Source organism: Falco naumanni, chromosome 8 (assembly GCF_017639655.2).
Source record: "Falco naumanni isolate bFalNau1 chromosome 8, bFalNau1.pat, whole genome shotgun sequence".
In the NCBI taxonomy this organism is placed as follows: Eukaryota; Metazoa; Chordata; class Aves; order Falconiformes; family Falconidae; genus Falco; species Falco naumanni.
The window spans coordinates 20,659,708-20,682,336 of NC_054061.1; the positions used below are offsets into that span (position 1 = coordinate 20,659,708).

At 55.0% G+C, this 22,629-nt stretch overlaps 2 protein-coding genes across 2 annotated transcripts; both read right to left on the reverse strand.

Annotated features, from left to right (window-relative positions):
* Positions 1–6,236: 6,236 nt before the first annotated feature.
* LOC121092984 (protocadherin alpha-3-like) lies at positions 6,237–9,707 on the reverse strand. Its single transcript, XM_040604714.1, is given in 3 exon segments — positions 6,237–7,409; positions 7,411–9,126; positions 9,128–9,707. Coding segments are annotated over 3 exon segments (2,595 nt in total). The 5' UTR covers positions 9,353–9,707; the 3' UTR covers positions 6,237–6,755.
* Positions 9,708–15,308: 5,601 nt separating this feature from the next.
* Positions 15,309–19,742, reverse strand: LOC121092567 (protocadherin alpha-2-like). Its single transcript, XM_040603781.1, has one exon. The coding sequence runs from the start codon at positions 17,901–17,903 to the stop codon at positions 15,309–15,311; it is 2,595 nt and encodes an 864-aa protein (XP_040459715.1). The 5' UTR covers positions 17,904–19,742.
* Positions 19,743–22,629: the final 2,887 nt, after the last annotated feature.

A 22,629-nucleotide genomic window follows, 5' to 3' on the forward strand; every position in this document is an offset into this window, starting at 1 on the left:
GTATGAAGGCATGGTCTTAGACTGTGGTGCAACCAGAGACACTTTATTGTGCAGAGAAGGTCATACTTATATCTTTGAGCCCAGATACAAATTCCAGCTCTATGTACCACCAGGCTCAGGCCGTTTATGCAGTTATATAGCTATATATCATTACAAGCATGTAAACACCTTTTGGCTAGATATCCATGTTTATCTTTCTTAATTTCCTTTGTAAGACCCAGTTGTTCTCATCTCCTGTCAGATCAGACATTCTCCATCCTCCTCACAAACATCTCTTTTCAGACATTCTCCACCCTCCTCTCCCATGTCTCTACCTTTTTTGATTGTTAACTGCAACAAGGCAAAGGTTGTGTGTTGCTGGGTAAGCATGACCTGATTTGTGTTACAGTTAACTAAACGCTGAATAAAGGAAAAAAGGCATGGGAGACAGAAGCCAAACATCAATAAGACAGTTAAGGCAATTATAATAAATTCTGCAATACTTTTGATCCACTGCCTGAAGTTTCCCAGTCATGAGAAGAGACCAAAGGCATCCCACCCCTTTCTCTGCTGCAGATTTTTGTTTAGACTTCTAAGTTTTGTATGCTTTGGTGAGTTGATTCAGAGTGGTCACTTAGATTCATGCAACACATCCCATCAAAGTCTTCACACCCATGTCCCTGTGCTAACAATAAAAAAATCAATAGCAGCTCGGTTCTATAGCGACACATGATGGACAGAATCAACATCTGCTAATAAGCCAGAAAGAGCAGTGCTTGTAATATTACTTTCTTTAGCAAGCCAGCAGCCTAACTTATTAAGAGTGTGTGCTGTACCTACAGAAGAGATTAGAGAAGCAAAAATATGCTGCATTCCAGAACTCAACCTGAGAATTACAGTCTGCTGTGAAGTCTGTGTTAGGAACACCTGACACATGGTGGGGTTGTTTAACATGTCCTGCGGTCCCTATATTTTGACATGATCTTATCGTGTCTGACAGCATAGGGTTGTGATTGCGAAGGGGCTGCAATGCCCATTTGCAGTCTTCATTGGCATTATCATATGCTAGTTGCTTTCAAAGTAAGCCTTGAGCTTCCTCATTCTCGACTTGTTGTTGCAAAATATTTTGAAGCCGATCAATAAAGGTAGTGTATGACTCTCTAGGACCCTGCAAGACTGTGGCAAATGACTCGCTAAAGGTATACCCAGATTCCGGTATTTTCCGGACTGCCTTAATAGCCACCTCCTTAATTTGCAAATAGGTGTCCCTGGGATACCCTGCCTGAGTCACAAAAGCGGCATAATTATTTTCTCCAGCCAACTGCTCATAGCTAACAGCAATTCCCCAATTTAGGTTTTCAATCAAGGCCATTACACACAGCTCACAAAAATCAGATAACCACATCATATACTGTGTCAGAGTTAGTACCATATGAAGCAATGACCTCCAATCATGCAGCGTGAGTGTATAAGACTCTGCCATCGCTTCAAGAAGGGACATAGCAAATGTACTATGAAGCCCCCCTTCCTGCACTGCTTTTCTTAACTCTTTAAAGCCTCATATTGCACAGGCTGCCAATCTGGAGACTGATTTGGCCGATAAAATTCGGGACATGCCATTGTGACTCTCAAATCCCCTCGCTTAATCGCTTCCCGCTTGCATTTAGGCCACTGATCCCCTGGACACCCTTTCACCCTCTCCAAAAACACAGTCCACTCATGGCGGGGGTGGGTGGACGAAAAAGGTCTGGTTCCTTTTCTGCATCTACAGGACCTGGATCAAAAGGTTTCACAGTGTCAATGGAATCGTTGTCTGAGTTGTCCTGTTCCTGCACTTGGTACTGTGCTGTGAGGGTCACTGCAACTGGCGATGGTAGCTTTGGGGGCAGGGGAGGTGTGGACAGAGTCGCCATCATTGACAGTGTGTTGAGTCACGCTGTCAGTGGAGTTTACAGCTTGCCCTGGTTTAGCACTGTTAGTAGAATTAGTCAACACTTGGTGAAGAGTAGTCAGGATTTGCCACCAAGTTGATAAATGCTTTCCCGTCACAGAGTCCCCCTCTGCAGCAGCAGCATACAATCCTCTGCCGACTGCTTGTCAGGCAGTAATTTGCAAAGTGCCGTCAGGCAGAAAGTCTGGCACTTTGTGATGGATCCATCCTAACAGAGTCACTATCTGCGGACCCATCACAGCTCATTTCTGAGCTGCCGTTGCAATAGGTCCAGGCTGTGCTGCTGATCTCGGAATAACATCCCTCCCATGGTTCCTGACAGCTCACCTTCACTGTAGGTCACGGGTGCATAAAGTTAAAATTTCCATGGATGCTGGTTCAGTCAGGCCACGCCACTGGTTCCGGCTCCATGAGTCTCCTACTCAAACCCCATTCTGGGGGCAAATATTTTGGCATGTGAATGCACAGACTCAGGTTGTGGTGAACCAGAGACACTTTATTGTGCAGAGAAGGTCATATTTATATCTTTGAGCCCAGATACAAATTCCAGCTCTATGTACCACCAGGCTCAGGGTGGAAACCATTAATGCATTTGCATAGCTATACATCATTACAAGCATGTAAACACCTTTTAGCTAGATATCCATGTTTATCTTTCTTACTTTCCTTTGTAAGACCCAGTTGCTCTCTTACCTCCTGTCAGATCAGACATTCTCCATCCTCCTCACATACATCTCTCTTCAGACATTCTCTATCCTTCTCTCATATTCTTATCTCCAGTCAGGACTGATCAGACATTCTCCATCCTCTTCTCCCACAAGAGGTAACCAGAGAGAGGTTCGGAGAAGGCTGGCCAAATCTGATCAAATTTGAAAAAGCTTCTGCTTGACCAACACCGTTCCCCATTAAAAGCAAGTGACCAAAGCTGCATATGGCAGATGACTTCTCACCTGTCAGGAACAGCATGGAGAACATCAAATTTCCAGTTCCCTCAGGCAAGTCTTCCCACTGCTCAAGATCACCCTTCGCATCAGGAGACACCCAGGCCCCACTCAGCACCACTGCCACAGTCACGGCCACAAACATGCCAGTTTCCTTTCAGCCCAGCTTTGCAGACCCTTTTTGAAAGTGAGAGTACCATGGAAAAGCATACAGATGGTGTCATATGCACCGTGTCCAGCAGACTCTCTGCAGCTTGCCCTTCGTGTTTCGCAATGCTTTAGCAGCCTCAGATGGAAATCTTACACACCTCCAAGCAATACTATTTCCAAAGATGATCATAGAATCATTTGTGTTGCAAAAGACCCTAGACACCACAGAGTCAAATCATTAACCTAACACTGCCAAGTCCAGCACTAAACCATGTCTCTAAGCACCACATCTTTTACATACTTCCAGGGACAGTGACACAACCACTCCCCTGGGCAGCCTGTTCCAATGCTTGACCAACTCTTAGGAGAAGAACTGTTTCCTAATATGCAATCTAAACCTCCTCTGGCACCACTTAAGGCCATTTACTCTCATCCTATCACTTGCTGCTTGAGAAAAAGAGACCCACACTCAGCTTGCTACAACCTCCTCTCGGGTAGTTGTAGAGGTCTCCCAAGCCACCTTTTCTCCAAACCAAACAATGCCAGTTCCCTCAGCCGCTCCTCATAAGACTTGGGCTTGACCCTTCCCCAGCTTCATTGCTCTTCTTTGGACTCACTCTGGCACCTCAATGTCATTCTCACAGTGAGGGGCCCAAAACTGAACACCGTTATTCAAGCTGCAGCCTCATCAGTGCTGAGGACAGGGGCACAATCATTTCCCTTGTCCTGATGGCCACACTATTTCTGATACAAGCCAGGATGCTAGGGCCCTTCTGGGCCACCTGGGCACACTGCCAGTTCATATACAGCTGGCCGTCAAACAACGCTCCCAGGTTCTTTTCCTCTGGGCTGCTTTGCAGCCACTCTTCCCACAGCCTGCAGCGTTGCGAGGGTTGTTGTGACCCAAGTGCAGGACTTGGCACTGAGCCTTGTTGAACCTCATACAATGGGCCTCAGCCCACTGGCCCAACCTGTCTGGATCCCTCTGCAGAGCCTTCCTACCCTCAACCAGATACACACTTTTGCCCAGCTTGCTGTCATCTGCAAACTTAACCTGATCCCGTCACACAGACCACTGATAAAGGGGTTAAACAGAACTGCCCCCCTCCCAGTACTGAACCCTGGGGAACACCACTTGTGACAAGCCCCCCAACTCATTTTAAATCCATTCAACACCCTTCTTTGGGCTTGGCCAGACAGCCAGCCTTTTACCCAGCAAAGAGTACACCCACCCAAGCCACGAGCAGCCAGTTTCTCCAGGAGAATGCTGTGGGAAACAAGATCAAAGGCTTTACTAAAGCCCAGGTAGACAACACCCACAGCCTTTGCCTCACCCACTAGGCAGGACACGTTGTCAGAGAAGGAGATCAGGTCAGTCAAGCGGGACCTGCCTTTCATAAACCCATGATATCGGGACAGCTCTAATGGCAGTGGGTATTGACTTCATGCAGTAAGAGAGCAACCAAAATGCTGAACAAGCACAGCACTGTGATGGATGTTCTCGAAGGGGGTAGGACAGTCTGGGGATGTTTATTTTTTTGGTTGAAAACAAGGTTTACATGGGTTCTTTAAGGTTGCCACTGCTGATCAAACGTTGAAAGAACATCATAACGGGCCACAGTATGACACGACATTTCACCGGCCAGCAATGCAGTCCACAACCTGGCAGAAAGGGGCAGCAGGAAAAGAAAATGCCCGTTTCTAACACCTGTCTTGGGTCACACGCCTCTGCCTGAACACTTTGCACCACAAACTACAGTAACAACATACTTGGAAGAAAACCATAGCAAAAGTCCGTATTTCCTTTCTGACTTTTAAAATTACCCTGGAGAGCCAAACAAAATCAAGAAATTACACCACCGGGAGAGAAAACCTGGAAGGCCCAGCTGTCACCCTGCATCATGTCTCTTGCAACGCAGAATGAAAGAGGAGGAGCACAGAGTGTTTCGTAAGAAAGACAGGCCCTTCTCAGTGTCACCGCCACATGCACCTCTGTGACATGCCACTGTTTCTTTCCCACCCCAAGGTTCAGTTCAACTTTTGCTTCCCCTTCCCATCAATGACAGCACCATAAACGGCATACAAATGGTATCACATACACTGTGTCCAGCAAACTCTCTGCAGCAGGCCCTTCAGGACTGGCAATGCTTTGGCAATTTCAGATGGAAATGTTACACACCTGAGAGCAACAGTCTTTGTTGAGGTCATGTTGGGACAGCTCTAATAGCAAAGGACATTGATTTCATGCTGAGAGAGACCAACGCACATATTGAGGAGCTCACCAATAAAGCAAATGATATCTACTGCACAGGAGAATTTGGTTGAGGAGGTTGATGTGTGTGCCACGCCACTTCTCCAGCCAGGAACACAGATCCACAACCGTTCCCACCAATGGAAGCACCATAAAAACCATAGCAATGATATCATATACACAGTGCAAGGCACACTCGGCCACTGAGCTTTCATGTTTTGTAATACTTCAGCCTCACAGATGGAAACTTCACATACCTGGGAGATGACACCTGGCATCACCTCCCTTGCAAAGGCGAAACAAAGAGGAGGAGGACAGAGTTTTCCACAAGAAACCACAGCTGTTACCAGCATGATCAGCAGCCAACAAAAGAAATAAGGACTAAATACTGCCTGGGGAACCATCACCACCAGAGGTCAGCAAGACCTCAGGAGAGGACAAAGCCAGGGCAGCTGACCAGAAGTGATCAAAGGCATATTCCATACCATATAATGTTTGCTCAGATATAAAAGCTAACAGAAAGGAGGACGATGGTGGGGCATTCGTTCCTTACAACAATTGTCTTACAGAGCAACCACTACCCCTACTGGAGGGCCTGCTTCCTGGGAATGGCTGAACATCACCTGCTGACTGGAGGTAGAGAATAACACCTTTTGCTTTCCTTTGATTCCACAAGTGCAACTTCTGATACAGATAGGGACAGGCCCTACTCAGTGCCACTGCCACATTCACCTCTGGGACATGAAACAGTTTCCTTTCTCACCTCAAGGCTCAAACTTGTTTTTGCTTACCCTTCCCATCAACGACAGCAACATTAAGAACATATGAAGGCATCACACACACACAGTGTCAGGCAGATACTTTACTGCTGACTCCTTATCTTGGACCTCAAGTGGGGTTTATTCAGCTTATTTTGTCCCCGTGTTTGACTGTGGATAGGAGTGACACAATAGTTCGAGGAGGCATCTGGCATCCAGCCAAGGACAACACACCACAAGGATATTGTGGGCATCTCAGTAACACACACTGTCTCAAGATCCAGATGGCCTCCATCTCCAGGCCCTTGGAGCCTGGGAAACAATCATCTTTAAAAGAATCCTTTATGGCCATCCTGCCCCGTGCTTTCCTCTAGGCATCCTACATTCCCCACTCTGTGAAATGCATAAAGAACACAGAAAGGCATCACACACACAATATCGGGCAGATGCTCTACTGCGGACTCTTCATGCTTGGCAATGCCTCAGCCAGCTCAGATGGAAATGGGGCAGCCCTGGGAGCAATACTCTTCCTAAAGGTCATGTCGCAACAGCTCTAAACAGCAATGGCGTTCATTCCAGCCTCTGACAGAAAAACCCAAACGCTGATGAGCAAACCTCAGCTGTGGACAAGAACTGCTGCAGGGTGCGGCCAGATCTTCATTCCTCCCGTACCCCAAGAGTCAAGGGGCTCCGGCAAGGACACAAAGGCAGGTGCAACGGTGCCGTCAGGAGCCTCCAGCACCTGCCCAGCGACCACCACCCTCGGGCATCGGGGGCTGAGCACGGCCACCGCCACCGCCGGCCAGGGGGGCGGGCGAAAAGGGCGACAGAGGGGCAGGGGCGTCGCGGGAAGGGGCGGGGAAGGGGGGGGCACTGACCGTGTCCAGCAGAGCGGGCGGCTCCGGCTGCGTCTCCTTCGCCGCGGGGCCGGGCGGCGGCGGGAAGTTGGGGCTGAAAACCATCAGGTCGCTCTTGCCCGCGCCGTCCGTCACGCACAGGCTCCGGCTCTGCCGCTGCGAGTACGACCAGCTCCCCACCTCGCTGGCGCACACCAGCGTCGCCGGCCCGGGACCCGACAGCACGGCCGCCCGCGGCGCCCACCGCGACGCCCCGTACAGCACCACGGCCAGCAGGAACAGGCTCGACACCGCGCAGATGGCCACCACCAGCCACACGTTCGTCGCCGCCGACGCCGACGCGTCGCCCTCCGCCGCACGCAGCCCCGGCCCCGAAGACGACGAGCCCGCGGCCGCCAGAGCCGCCTCGGCGCCCTCTACCAGCGACACGCTCAGCGTGGCCGTGACCGAGCGCGCCGGCTCCCCGTGGTCCCGCACCACGATGACCAGCCGCTGCCGCGGGCCGTCCGCCTCCTCCAGCGCCCCGCGCCGTGCTCACCTCGCCGCTGTACAGCCCCACGCGGAACGGGCCCTTCCCCCGCGGCTCCCACAGCTCGTAGCGCAGCCACGCGTTGTAGCCCGAGTCCGCGTCCACCGCGCGGATCTTCGCCACCACCTGCCCCGCCGGCGCCCCCCACGCCGCCCACGCCCACAGCGCCCCCGAGCCCGGCCCCGACGCCGCCTCGCCCGCGGCCCCGGGGCCCGGCCCGCCGCCGGCAGGAGGCAGCAGTGCCGGCGCGTTGTCGTTCTCGTCCACCACGAAGAGCTGCACCGTCGCGTTGCCGCACAGCGGCGGCTCCCCCGCGTCCACCGCCCGCACCTCGAACTGCAGCACCTGCAGCTCCTCGTAGTCCAGCGGCTGCAGCGCCCACAGCCGACCGCTCTCCGCGTCCACCGACACGTAGCTCGACGCCGACCGCCACGCCACGCCCGACACCGCGCCGCCGCCGCCCTCCGCCACCGAGTAGCTCACGCGCCCGTTGCCCGCCTCGTCCGGGTCCCGCGCCCACAGCCGCGCCAGCTCCGCGCCCGCCGCGTTGTTCTCCCGCGCCAACACCGTGTACACGGCCTGCGCGAACGCCGGCGCGTTGTCGTTCACGTCCGACACCGGCACGCGCACCCCGCGGCTGGCGCGCAGCGGCGGCGCCCCGCCGTCCTCCGCCCGCACCTCCACCTCGTACTCCGACACCCGCTCCCGGTCCAGCGCCTCCCGCAGCACCAGCGAGTACGAGCCCGCGAACGTCGCCACCAGCCCGAACGGCGACGCCGGCCACACCGCGCACCGCACGCGACCGTTCGCCCCCGAGTCCCGGTCCGACACGCTCAGCAGCGCCACCACCGTCCCCACCGCCGCGTCCTCCGGCACCGGCACCGACAGCGACGTCACCCACACCTCCGGCGCGTTGTCGTTCACGTCCAGCACCTCCAGCTCCACGCTGCAGTGACCCGACAGCGGCGGCGTCCCTTTGTCTCTCGCTTCGATTTGTATCTCGTGTAACTGCACGTCTTCAAAGTCCAGGTCGCCCGTCAGACGGATCTCGCCCGTCTTCGGATCAATGGTGAAAAGGTCTCTGTTACCTGCAGGATCCAAACTGACGATGCTGTAAGAAAAGTCCTTATTGATTCCCTCGTCCGGATCCGTGGCGTTCACCCGCGCCACCAGCGTCCCCTCGGCAGCGCTCTCCGGCAGCTGCGCTTTATACACCGACTGGTTGAACTGGGGCGCATTGTCGTTAACGTCCAGCACCGAAATCACCAGCTCCACCGTGCCCGTCAGCGGCGGCCGGCCCCCGTCACTCGCCGTCAGCACCAGACGGTGCACAGCCACCGACTCGCGGTCCAGCGGTTTCGCAAGAACCAGGAACAGGGATTTCCTATTTTCATCAGAGGACTTAACATCGAGCGTAAACTGTTCGTTGGGGCTGAGCGCATAGGAGAGCTGCGCGTTGGCTCCGATATCTGCATCCGACGCGCCCTCCAGCGGGAACCGGGACCCCGGCAGCGTGGTGAATTCCGCGATGCTGAGGTTTTTGCGGGCGGCGGGGAAGAGCGGGGCGTTGTCGTTGATGTCGGTGACCTCCAGCTCCACGTGGAAGACGCGCAGCGGCCGCTCCACCAGCACCTCCAGGCGCAGGGCGCACGGCGCGCTCTTCCCGCACAGCTCCTCCCGGTCCAGCCGCGAGCTCACCACCAGCGCCCCCGCTCGCCCCGCTCACCTCCACGCTCGCCCGCCGGCCCTGCGCCACCAGCCGCAGACGCCGCGCCTCCGCCTCGCCCGCCTCCAGGCCCAGGTCCTGCGCCAGGCGGCCCACCACCGTCCCGGCCTTGGCTTCCTCCGGCACCGAGTAGCGCACCTGCCCGCCGCCCAGCGCCCAGGCCGCCTGCAGCACCAGCACCCGCACCGCGGGCGCCCACCACACGCCCATCGCACCCGCCGCCCTTCCCGCACGGGCCCCGCACGGCTCCCCGCCGCCCCACGGACGCGCCGGCTCTGCTGACCGCCCCGCGCCGCGCCGCCCCCCCCCCCCCCCGCGCTCACAGCCGGGCTCTCCGCCGCACCGGGGCGGAGCCGACGCGCCGCTCCGCCGCCGTTCCTGAGCCTGCAGCGACACCGTGTGCTGCTCCGCCGCCTCGCACGCTCCCCGACAGCGACCGCGGACCCGCGCCGGCCACCTCCCCGCTCGCTCGGCTGCTCCTCCCGCCTCTTCCTCTTGCTGTCCTTCTCCTCACTGCCTGCCTTTGGCTTGCATGCCTGCCTTCCTCCCCTTCCTCCTCTTTCTGACGTTTCATTCGTACGTTCCCCTTCGTTCTCCCCACAATTCCTTTTCTTCCCTTCTCTTGCCTCGTTCCTTTCTTCTCTTTCTGCTCTTTTCTCCTTCCGCCTGTTCCGCCTCCTCCTTCCCTCCCTTATCCTTTTCGTTCTTGCCTTCCGTGCCCTTTCCTTTACGCCCCTTTCCCTTCTTTTTCCACCATGCCCCCTCCTTTACCCCACGCTGGCACATCGCCAGTCCCCTCACCGCCGCGGCGGTGGCCCTCAATGCCGGGGCCATCCGCGCTAATTGCGGACCATCAGCGCTAATTACCGGCCACCGGTGCCGGAGAGAGGGACACTAACCATGGCGGAGGCTGTTAGGGACCGAAGCCGTTCAGCGTCTACAGGTGATGTCGTCCCGTGCTGGACATCTTCTCATCAGCCCTTCCTTTCTTCCTTGCTTTTTACTCCCATTGTTTCCTTCCTTCTCTTTCACCTTCCTTCTGCGATACTCCTGCAAGGTAACATCGGCGTGCCCTGGTCATCTGCTTTATGGTTTCTTCATCATTCTCGTCTTTGTCATCTTCCTTCCTTACTCACTTCTTCTCTTCCGCTCTTTCCTCCTTTCGTTATCTCTCCCTGTATGTCCCTCCCCGCCTTTCCGTGTATAGGAATCCATAGCGATCGGGCATGCTAATAAACTCATCCATCTTATCATCCTTTATCTTCTTTCTCTCTGTTGCTTGCTTCGTTCTGGTTTCCTTCACTTTCTCTACATTTTTCCTTCCTTCCTGCTCTTCTTCCACCTTCTCGTCTCTGTCCTCTCTTTGTCTCTTCCTTGGCTCCTTCACCAACATCTTTTCTAGATGACTACATCACCCTCACCCCATGCAGCACAGACATGCTTTCAGGCATGAGCTCCCATTCCTCTTCCTCACCACCTTTCATCAAGCCTTGCACAGCGCCTTGGAGCACCCAGGATGCCGAGCTCCTCATTCGGCATGCAGAGATAAGGGCGGTGATGCTGGTCATCTCCCATACCATCCCTTCCTTCTTTCAATTCTTTTCTTCTTTCTCTCTTTACATGCTTGCTTCTTCCTTGCATACAGTCCTTCCTCTCCCTCCTTTCTCACTTCCTCTCTTTTCATCTTTTTTCTTTTTCGTCTGCTTTTCCATCCCCTCCTGTTTCTTTTTTTTACCTGACCTGCCCTACCCTTGCTTCCACATTGCTGCTTCCATATTTGTTTCTTCTTATCATTTTTGCCTTTAACAAAATGTTTTCTACATGCCTACACCGCGCTCGATATCAAGGATGAACATGCCTTTTCACCAGAGCTCTCATGACTCTTTCCTTCCGCCTGCCAGCCATCCGGGTGGGGAACGTCATTCCTGCTTTCCTCCAGTCTACGCAAGACAGGGGCACTTCCCCTTCACCAACTCTCATCTTCAGGAAGGAGGACACTCTCTGCAGCCTTCAGTCTTCTCAAGGAACCAGCAAACAACACAGCAAGGCCATCACACGGCAAAGAACAGCTCTGCCACATCAGAACAGAATCCACCGCCATCAGAGACAAAAGCCCAAGGCCCAGGTACTCAGACCTCCATGAAACAGGCTCCAAAGAGTTCAGGAAATCCAGGGCAGTCTTCCCTTCGGTAAATCCAGCCCAGCAACCAATCCTCCAAGAAGGCTGAAAAAGCATGGCACAACCACAGCTCCCAAGCACTCTCCCTGCACCTCGATGAAGAGCTGTTTTTTCCAGCTGCTCACCACGTGTCAAGCCCTTGCCTCTTCTTGCAGGCAGGCACGCACTGCCAGAACAACACTCCAAGAACCTTGGTACCCATGAACTCCATCATTAATGTGAGCCATGCGTCACTCAGCCAAACAAACGCCACAAAGGGAAGACCACAGAGGTTTGGATATGAAATCCCATCTATGCTAAACACATCCACTCCCAGAAACGCACTGGGGTCCTCCCCATCTGTCCTTCTGCCATCAGCTCATGCTGTTCCTGCAAGCAGCAGAAGCAGGAACAAAAGCAGGTGGTGGTGCTTTGCTGTCCAAACTTATAGGCATTACGATCCAGGACACATTTGGTTGACCCAACATGAAGGTACCACGGCTGAATGGGAACAAAAGTACAAGATCTCAAACGCAGCCTCTTTAGGTACAAGAAACTCACCTGTAGAATTCGTGGTTGCTTCTTCTGGAAAAGAAACACTTTCAGGACAGGCCAGCTGGCTCTGAGAGACATTTTACCTTAGAGTTAACAGTGATTTCTGTCAAGAAAGAAACTACTATGGTTCTCCAAAAGCTTTGAAACAACTGAACAGTGCGTAGTGCTCCATTATGTACTGCTATCACAGCGGAAGCAAGAGGGAGACGTGAAAGCCAAGGACATTCTGTGAATGTCAACCTCGGCTCCAGAGAGTGGGAAAAGCAACTTACACTGATGGGCAACCACCCAAATATCTGCAACCTGACTGACAGCTGCAGAACTCAGCAGGCTGCATCTCACCAACCATTACCAACACACTGCCAATGAGAGAGAAGAAAAACACAAACGGGTGGGAGGTTTTGGTAAGAGCAGAGAGGAAAACCAAAGGAACCCATTTCACCATACTGAAACCCAAGGACTGCCAACATCTTGAATAGAGAGAGAACTTCTCCTGCCTAGCAAGACTCAGAGCAGAAAGGTAACACAGAGACATTTGGTGAAGGGTGGCTCCGTGACCAAAATGTGCAAAATTTTCCATTTGAGCAGTAACATTCCATGTCAAAAGAAAGGAACTAAAGGCATGTCTATCATGTGACTTAACAATCAGTAATACCACAAAGATCACCAGTGCCTTACCATATGTGGAACTTCTGGAGGTCCCGAGAAGGTTGTGGGAAAGTAGCAGTGTGTGCTGGGAGTCTTCTCAAGGATTTCTACTGGAATATACTCTGTCCCGTGCCATGGCAAATGTCATCTCCAGGGCTGAGCAGACATTCTCCAGTCCTTCCACAATGACACAGGCCGTGTTCAACCCAGCATCTCCAATCCCCCCACGCAACCCTCTTCCCCGCTCAACGTCACCCTCACGCTTAACACATGACCAGGCCCTACTTAGTGCCACTAGCAGGATCACAACTACAAGACCCAGATACTGCTCTAACCCAACAACACGCCCCAGCTCTAAACCCCACTCTGAGCACAACCCAGGCCTTTGCACATCCTCACCTTCCCTCACAACTGGCAGAAAGAAACTATGGAGGAATGCAAAGCCACACAGTGCCTGGCAGACTTTTCCCAGACACATGAACTGCACCCGGAAGCCTTTTGCCCCTTATCAGCAATCTCCAATGGAAAAACCACAGAGCTGCACGTTTTTAGAGTGTCTGCGATTACAGCTGGGACACCTCAGATCCCACTCTGCAGGGATTTTATTCCTTGAGAGAACCACACCAAAGGCTGAAACGCAAGCACACCCAAAATATCAGTTGGGTGGGAGAATTTCCACGACACAACACCAGAGCTGTGCTGCTGTGCAGGGTTTCGTGTCTACGTGCACGTATCAGAATGAGTCAACACTGGCAAGAGGACACACCATCTCTGCTGAGACCAGACGAGCAGGGAAAGTTGAGCACCCAAAGGTCACACACACCTCCTTACCACCCTGTTAAAATCCTGCCTGAGGAGGATCGAGGAACCAACACGGCAACATCAATGGCTGTGGAAACTCCTGTAGATGCCCACTATTACACAAGGACAGCAGACGGAATCTGCCTGGATGCTTTGTGCTTTTTCAGCAATTTCATATAGAAATGGAGTTCTTAAGGATTCTGTGATCAGAGCTCTGACACCTCTGATCCCACTCCACACAGATCTTATTCTTGGACAGAACCACACCAGATGCTGAAGCGCAAGCAATCTCACCATGTCAACCGGGTGGGGGAATTTGTGCCACCTAAAACCAGAGCTGGGCTACTCTGCAGGCTTTTCTCTGAACATTCACACATCAGAATGAACTGTGTGTGCAGTGGCACATCGAAAACACACGTTCCTACCAAAGGCAACTGTGCAACTGCACAAGCAGGGGAAGTCAAGACCACAAAGGTTACATCCACCTCATCACGTGCACTTACAAATCCTGAATGAGGATGACCACGGAACCATCATGGCAGCATCAACGGCTGTGGAAGCTACTATAGATGCCAAACAGCACACAAGGACAGCAGGTTGAAGCACTAACCTCCCACAACACCCTTCCCAAGACAGCAGTGAAAATGTTCATCAGATAACATTCAGCAGTCTGCATTTCACCGCCTCTTACCAACACTTTGCCTATATCAGGCAGGCAGCAGCACCAGGGACACTGTGGCGTGACATCTTCAAAACCTCAGACAACTCTATTGGGTCTGGCTGAGCCTCACAGCAGCCCTTGTAATGCTGTGCTTCTGTTGGTAGATAGAAAGGCAGTGGTAAAACACCACTGTTTTGACTACTGCTGAGCAGTGCTTCCACAGCACCAAAGCTGTCTGTCCAGCCTTTCCCCACACTCTCACCAGAAGGCTACAGGTGGGCAAGATATCGGGAGGGGACATATCCAGGGCACGTGACCCAAAGTGACCAATGGCATATTCCATATCATATGATGCTTGCTCAGATATAAAAGCTAACAGAAAGGAGGACGATGGTGGGGTATTAGTTATTTATGATATTTCTCTTACAGAGCAACCACTACTCCGAATGAGGGCCTGATTCCTAAGAAGTGGCTGAACATCCCCTGCTGACTGGAGATAGAGAATAACTCCTTTTGCTTTCCTTGGATTCCACATGTGCGACTTTTGATATTGACAAGGACAGGCCCTACTCAGTACCACCGCCACATTCACCTCTGGGACATGAAAGAGTTTCCTTTCTCACCTCAAGGCTCAAACTTGTTTTTGCTTACCCTTCCCATCAACGACAGCAACATTAAGAACATATGAAGGCATCACACACACACAGTGTCAGGCAGATACTTTACTGCTGACTCCTTATCTTGGACCACAAGTGGGGTTTATTCAGCTTATTTTGTCCCCGTGTTTGACTGTGGATAGGAGTGACACAATAGTTCGAGGAGGCATCTGGCATCCAGCCAAGGACAACACACCACAAGGACATTGTGGGCATCTCAGTAACACACACTGTCTCAAGATCCAGATGGCCTCCATCTCCAGGCCCTTGGAACCTGGGAAACAATCATCTTTAAAAGAATCCTTTATGGCCATCCTGCCCCATGCTTTCCTCTAGGCATCCTACATTCCCCACTCTGGGAAATGCATAAAGAACACAGAAAGGCATCACACACACAATATCGGGCAGATGCTCTACTGCGGACTCTTCATGCTCGACAATGCCTCAGCCAGCTCAGATGGAAATGGGGCAGCCCTGGGAGCAATACTCTTCCTAAAGGTCATGTCGCATCAGCTCTAAACAGCAATGGCGTTCATTCCAGCCTCTGACAGAAAAAGCCAAACGCTGATGAGCAAACCTCAGCTGTGGACAAGAACTGCTGCAGGGTGCGGCCAGATCTTCATTCCTCCCGTACCCCAAGAGTCAAGGGGCTCCAGCAAGGACACAAAGGCAGGTGCAACGGTCCCGTCAGGAGCCTCCAGCACCTGCCCAGCGACCACCACCCTCGGGCATCGGGGGCTGAGCACGGCCACCGCCACCGCCGGCCAGGGGGCCGGGCGAAAAGGGCGACAGAGGGGCAGGGGCGTCGCGGGAAGGGGCGGGGAAGGGGGGGGCACTGACCGTGTCCAGCAGAGCGGGCGGCTCCGGCTGCGTCTCCTTCGCCGCGGGGCCGGGCGGCGGCGGGAAGTTGGGGCTGAAAACCATCAGGTCGCTCTTGCCCGCGCCGTCCGTCACGCACAGGCTCCGGCTCTGCCGCTGCGAGTACGACCAGCTCCCCACCTCGCTGGCGCACACCAGCGTCGCCGGCCCGGGACCCGACAGCACGGCCGCCCGCGGCGCCCACCGCGACGCCCCGTACAGCACCACGGCCAGCAGGAACAGGCTCGACACCGCGCAGATGGCCACCACCAGCCACACGTTCGTCGCCGCCGACGCGTCGCCCTCCGCGCCCGCCGCCGCACGCAGCCCCGGCCCCGAAGACGACGAGCCCGCGGCCGCCAGAGCCGCCTCGGCGCCCTCTACCAGCGACACGCTCAGCGTGGCCGTGACCGAGCGCGCCGGCTCCCCGTGGTCCCGCACCACGATGACCAGCCGCTGCCGCGGGCCGTCCGCCTCCTCCAGCGCCCGCGCCGTGCTCACCTCGCCGCTGTACAGCCCCACGCGGAACGGGCCCTTCCCCCGCGGCTCCCACAGCTCGTAGCGCAGCCACGCGTTGTAGCCCGAGTCCGCGTCCACCGCGCGGATCTTCGCCACCACCTGCCCCGCCGGCGCCCCCCACGCCGCCCACGCCCACAGCGCCCCCGAGCCCGGCCCCGACGCCGCCTCGCCCGCGGCCCCGGGGCCCGGCCCGCCGCCGGCAGGAGGCAGCAGCGCCGGCGCGTTGTCGTTCTCGTCCACCACGAAGAGCTGCACCGTCGCGTTGCCGCACAGCGGCGGCTCCCCCGCGTCCACCGCCCGCACCTCGAACTGCAGCACCTGCAGCTCCTCGTAGTCCAGCGGCTGCAGCGCCCACAGCCGACCGCTCTCCGCGTCCACCGACACGTAGCTCGACGCCGACCGCCATGCCCCGCCCGACACCGCGCCGCCGCCGCCCTCCGCCACCGAGTAGCTCACGCGCCCGTTGCCCGCCTCGTCCGGGTCCCGCGCCCACAGCCGCGCCAGCTCCGCGCCCGCCGCGTTGTTCTCCCGCGCCAGCACCGTGTACACGGCCTGCGCGAACGCCGGCGCGTTGTCGTTCACGTCCGACACCGGCACGCGCACCCCGCGGCTGGCGCGCAGCGGCGGCGCCCCGCCGTCCTCCGCCCGCACCTCCACCTCGTACTCCGACACCCGCTCGCGGTCCAGCGCCTCCCGCAGCACCAGCGAGTACGAGCCCGCGAACGTCGCCACCAGCCCGAACGGCGACGCCGGCCACACCGCGCACCGCACGCGACCGTTCGCCCCCGAGTCCCGGTCCGACACGCTCAGCAGCGCCACCACCGTCCCCACCGCCGCGTCCTCCGGCACCGGCACCGACAGCGACGTCACCCACACCTCCGGCGCGTTGTCGTTCACGTCCAGCACCTCCAGCTCCACGCTGCAGTGACCTGACAGCGGCGGCGTTCCTTTGTCTCTGGATTCAATACGGAAATCAAATACACTGACGTCTTCAAAGTCCAGGGCGCCCGTCAGACGGATCTCCCCTGTGATCGAATTCACGGTAATCACATCTCTTCCACTCGGGGGAATGAAATTGGTCGCAGTATATGTCACCTCACTGTTAACTCCCTCGTCCGGATCCGTGGCGTTCACCCGCGCCACCAGCGTCCCCTCGGCAGCGCTCTCCGGTAGCTGCGCTTTATACACCGACTGGTTGAACTGGGGTGCGTTGTCGTTGGCGTCCAGCACCGAAATCACCAGCTCCACCGTGCCCGTCAGCGGCGGCCGGCCCCCGTCACTCGCCGTCAGCACCAGACGGTGCACAGCCACCGACTCGCGGTCCAGCGGTTTCGTTAAAAGTAGATCGGGTACCACATTTCGATCATTTGATTTTTGTACATCCAGGGCGAAGTGCTCGTTGGGGCTGAGCGCATAGGAGAGCTGCGCGTTGGCTCCGATATCTGCATCCGACGCGCCCTCCAGCGGGAACCGGGACCCGGCGGGGGAGTTCTCCGGTAAACTGAGGTTTTTGCGGGCGGCGGGGAAGAGCGGGGCGTTGTCGTTGATGTCGGTGACCTCCAGCTCCACGTGGAAGACGCGCAGCGGCCGCTCCACCAGCACCTCCAGGCGCAGGGCGCACGGCGCGCTCTTCCCGCACAGCTCCTCCCGGTCCAGCCGCGAGCTCACCACCAGCGCCCCGCTCGCCCCGCTCACCTCCACGCTCGCCCGCCGGCCCTGCGCCACCAGCCGCAGACGCCGCGCCTCCGCCTCGCCCGCCTCCAGGCCCAGGTCCTGCGCCAGGCGGCCCACCACCGTCCCGGCCTTGGCTTCCTCCGGCACCGAGTAGCGCACCTGCCCGCCGCCCAGCGCCCAGGCCGCCTGCAGCACCAGCACCCGCACCGCGGGCGCCCACCACACGCCCATCGCACCCGCCGCCCTTCCCGCACGGGCCCCGCACGGCTCCCCGCCGCCGCCCGGACGCGCCGGCTCTGCTGACCGCCCCGCGCCGCGCCGCCCCCCCCGCGCTCACAGCCGGGCTCTCCGCCGCACCGGGGAGGAGCCGACGCGCCGCTCCGCCGCCGTTCCTGAGCCTGCAGCGACACCGTGTGCTGCTCCGCCGCCTCGCACGCTCCCCGACAGCGACCGCGGACCCGCGCCGGCCACCTCCCCGCTCGCTCGGCTGCTCCTCCCGCCTCTTCCTCTTGCTGTCCGTCTCCTCACTGCCTGCCTTTGGCTTGCATGCCTGCCTTCCTCCCCTTCCTCCTCTTTCTGACGTTTCATTTCGTACGTTCCCCTTCGTTCTCCCCACAATTCCTTTTCTTCCCTTCTCTTGCCTCGTTCCTTTCTTCTCTTTCTGCTCTTTTCTCCTTCCGCCTGTTCCGCCTCCTCCTTCCCTCCCTTATCCTTTTCGTTCTTGCCTTCCGTGCCCTTTCCTTTACGCCCCTTTCCCTTCTTTTTCCACCATGCCCCCTCCTTTACCCCACGCTGGCACATCGCCAGTCCCCTCACCGCCGCGGCGGTGGCCCTCAATGCCGGGGCCATCCGCGCTAATTGCGGACCATCAGCGCTAATTACCGGCCACCGGTGCCGGAGAGAGGGACACTAACCATGGCGGAGGCTGTTAGGGACCGAAGCCGTTCAGCGTCTACAGGTGATGTCGTCCCGTGCTGGACATCTTCTCATCAGCCCTTCCTTTCTTCCTTGCTTTTTACTCCCATTGTTTCCTTCCTTCTCTTTCACCTTCCTTCTGCGATACTCCTGCAAGGTAACATCGGCGCGCCCTGGTCATCTGCTTAAATGGTTTCCTCATCATTCCCGTCTTTGGCATCTTTCTTCCTCCCTTACTCACTTCCTCTCTTCCGCTCTTTCCTTCTTTCGTTATCTCTCCCTTTATCTCCCTCCCCGCCTTTCTGTGTATAGGAATCCATAGCGATCGGGCATGCTAATAAACTCATCCATCTTATCATCCTTTATCTTCTTTCTCTCTGTTGCTTGCTTCGTTCTCGTTTCCTTCACTTTCTCTGCATTTTTCCTTCCATCCTGCTCTTCTTCCACCTTCTCGTCCCTGTCCTCTCTTTGTCTCTTCCTTGGCTCCTTCACCAACATCTTTTCTAGATGACTACATCACCCTCACCCCACGCAGCACGGACATGCCCTCTAAGGCATGAGCTCCCATTCCTCTTCCTCACCACCTTTCATCAAGCCTTGCACAGCGCCTTGGAGCACCCAGGATGCCGAGCTCCTCATTCGGCATGCAGAGATAAGGGCGGTGATGCTGGTCATCTCCCATACCATCTCTTCCTTATTTCCATTCTTTCTCTCTTACATGCTTGCTTCTTCCTTGCATACAGTCCTCTCAAGGATCCAGCGAACAACACAGCAAGGCCATCACATGGCAAAGAACAGCTCTGCCACATCAGAACAGAATCCACCACCATCAGAGACAAAAGCCCAAGGCCCAGGTACTCAGACCTCCATGAAACAGGCTCCAAAGAGTTCAGGAAATCCAGGGCAGTCTTCCCTTCGGGAAATCCAGCCCAGCAACCAATCCTCCAAGAAGGCTGAAAAAGCATGGCACAACCGCAGCTCCCAAGCACTCTCCCTGCACCTCGATGAAGAGCTGTTTTTTCCAGCTGCTCACCACGTGTCAAGCCCTTGCCTCTTCTTGCAGGCAGGCACGCACTGCCAGAACAACACTCCAAGAACCTTGGTACCCATGAACTCCATCATTAATGTGAGCCATGCGTCACTCAGCCAAACAAACGCCACAAAGGGAAGACCACAGAGGTTTGGATATGAAATCCCATCTATGCTAAACACATCTACTCACAGAAACGCACTGGGGTCCTCCCCATCTGTCCTTCTGCCATCAGCTCATGCTGTTCCTGCAAGCAGCAGAAGAGGAACGAGAGCAGGTGGCGGTGCTTTGCTGTCCAAACCTATAGGCATTACGATCCAGGACACATTTGGTTGATCCAACATGAAGGTACCACGGCTGAATGGGAACAAAAGTACAAGATCTCAAACGCAGCCTCTTTAGGTACAAGAAACTCACCTGTAGAATTCGTGGTTGCTTCTTCTGGAAAAGAAACACTTTCAGGACAGGCCAGCTGGCTCTGAGAGACATTTTACCTTAGAGTTAACAGTGATTTCTGTCAAGAAAGAAACTACTATGGTTCTCCAAATGCCTTGAAACCACTCAACGGTGCGTAGTGCTCCATTATGTACTGCTATCACAGCGGAAGCAAGAGGGAGATGTGAAAGCCAAGGACACTCTGTGAATGTCAACCTCAGCTCCAGAGAGTGGGAAAAGCAACATCTTACACTGATGGCCAACCACCCAAATATCTGCAACCTGACTGACAGCTGCAGAACTCAGCAGGCTGCATCTCACCAACCATTACCAACACACTGCCAATGAGAGAGAAGAAAAACACAAACGGGTGGGAGGTTTTGGTAAGAGCAGAGAGGAAAACTAAAGGGACCCATTTCACTGTACTGAAACCCAAGGACTGCCAACATCTTGAATAGAGAGAGAACTTCTTCTCCTGCCTAGCAAGACTCAGAGCAGAAAGATAACACAGAGACATTCGGTGAAGGATGGCTCCGTGACCAAAATGTGCAAAATTTTCCATTTGAGCAGTAACATTCCATGTCAAAAGAAAGGAACTAAAGGCATGTCTATCATGTGACTTAACAATCAGTAATACCACAAAGATCACCAGTGCCTTACCATATGTGGAACTTCTGGAGGTCCCGAGAAGGTTGTGGGAAAGTAGCAGTGTGTGCTGGGAGTCTTCTCAAGGATTTCTACTGGAATATACTCTGTCCCGTGCCATGGCAAATGTCATCTCCAGGGCTGAGCAGACATTCTCCAGTCCTTCCACAATGACACAGGCCGTGTTCAACCCAGCATCTCCATTCCCCACAGGCAACCCTCTTCCCCGCTCAACGTCACCCTCACGCTTAACATATGACCAGGCCCTACTTAGTGCCACTAGCAGGATCACAACTACAAGACCCAGATACTGCTCTAACCCAACAACACGCCCCAGCTCTAAACCCCACTCTGAGCACAACCCAGGCCTTTGCACATCCTCACCTTCCCTCACAACTGGCAGAAAGAAACTATGGAGGAATGCAAAGCCACACAGTGCCTGGCAGACTTTTCCCAGACACATGAACTGCACCCGGAAGCCTTTTGCCCCTTATCAGCAATCTCCAATGGAAAAACCACAGAGCTGCACGTTTTTAGAGTGTCTGCGATTACAGCTGGGACACCTCAGATCCCACTCTGCAGGGATTTTATTCCTTGAGAGAACCACACCAAAGGCTGAAACGCAAGCACACCCAAAATATCAGTTGGGTGGGAGAATTTCCACGACACAACACCAGAGCTGTGCTGCTGTGCAGGGTTTCGTGTCTACGTGCACGTATCAGAATGAGTCAACACTGGCAAGAGGACACACCATCTCTGCTGAGACCAGACGAGCAGGGAAAGTTGAGCACCCAAAGGTCACACACACCTCCTTACCGCCCTGTTAAAATCCTGCCTGAGGAGGATCGAGGAACCAACACGGCAACATCAATGGCTGTGGAAACTCCTGTAGATGCCCACTATTACACAAGGACAGCAGACGGAATCTGCCTGGATGCTTTGTGCCTTTTGAGCAATTTCATATAGAAATGGAGTTCTTAAGGATTCTGTGATCAGAGCTCTGACACCTCTGATCCCACTCCACACAGATCTTATTCTTGGACAGAACCACACCAGATGCTGAAGCGCAAGCAATCTCACCATGTCAACCGGGTGGGGGAATTTGTGCCACCTAAAACCAGAGCTGGGCTACTCTGCAGGCTTTTCTCTGAACATTCACACATCAGAACGAACTGTGTGTGCAGTGGCACATCGAAAACACACGTTCCTACCAAAGGCAACTGTGCAACTGCACAAGCAGGGGAAGTCAAGACCACAAAGGTTACATCCACCTCATCATATGCCCTTACACATCCTGACTGAGGATGACCGCGGAACCATCATGGCAGCATCAGCAGTGCGGAAGCTACTGTAGATGCCAAACAGCACACAAGGACAGCAGGTTGAAGCACTAACCTCCCACAACACCCTTCCTGAGACAGCAGTGAAAATGTTAATCAGACAACATTCAGCAGTCTGCATTTCACTGCCTCTTACCAACACTTTGCCTATGTCAGGCAGGCAGCAGCACCAGGGACACTACGGTGTGGCATCTTCAGAACCTCAGACAACTCTATTGGGTCTGGCTGAGCCTCACAGCAGCCCTTGTAATGCTGTGCTTCTGTTGGTAGATAGAAAGGCAGTGGTAAAACACCACTGTTTTGACTACTGCTGAGCAGTGCTTGCACAGCACCAAAGCTGTCTCTCCAGCCTTTCCCCACACTCTCACCAGAAGGCTACAGTGGGCAAGATCTTGTGAGAGGACATATCCAGGGCACATGACCCAAAGTGACCAATGGCATATTCCATATCATATGATGCTTGCTCAGATATAAAAGCTAACAGAAAGGAGGACGATGGTGGGGTATTAGTTATTTATGATATTTTTCTTACAGAGCAACCACTACTCCGAATGAGGGCCTGATTCCTAAGAAGTGGCAGAACATGCCCTGC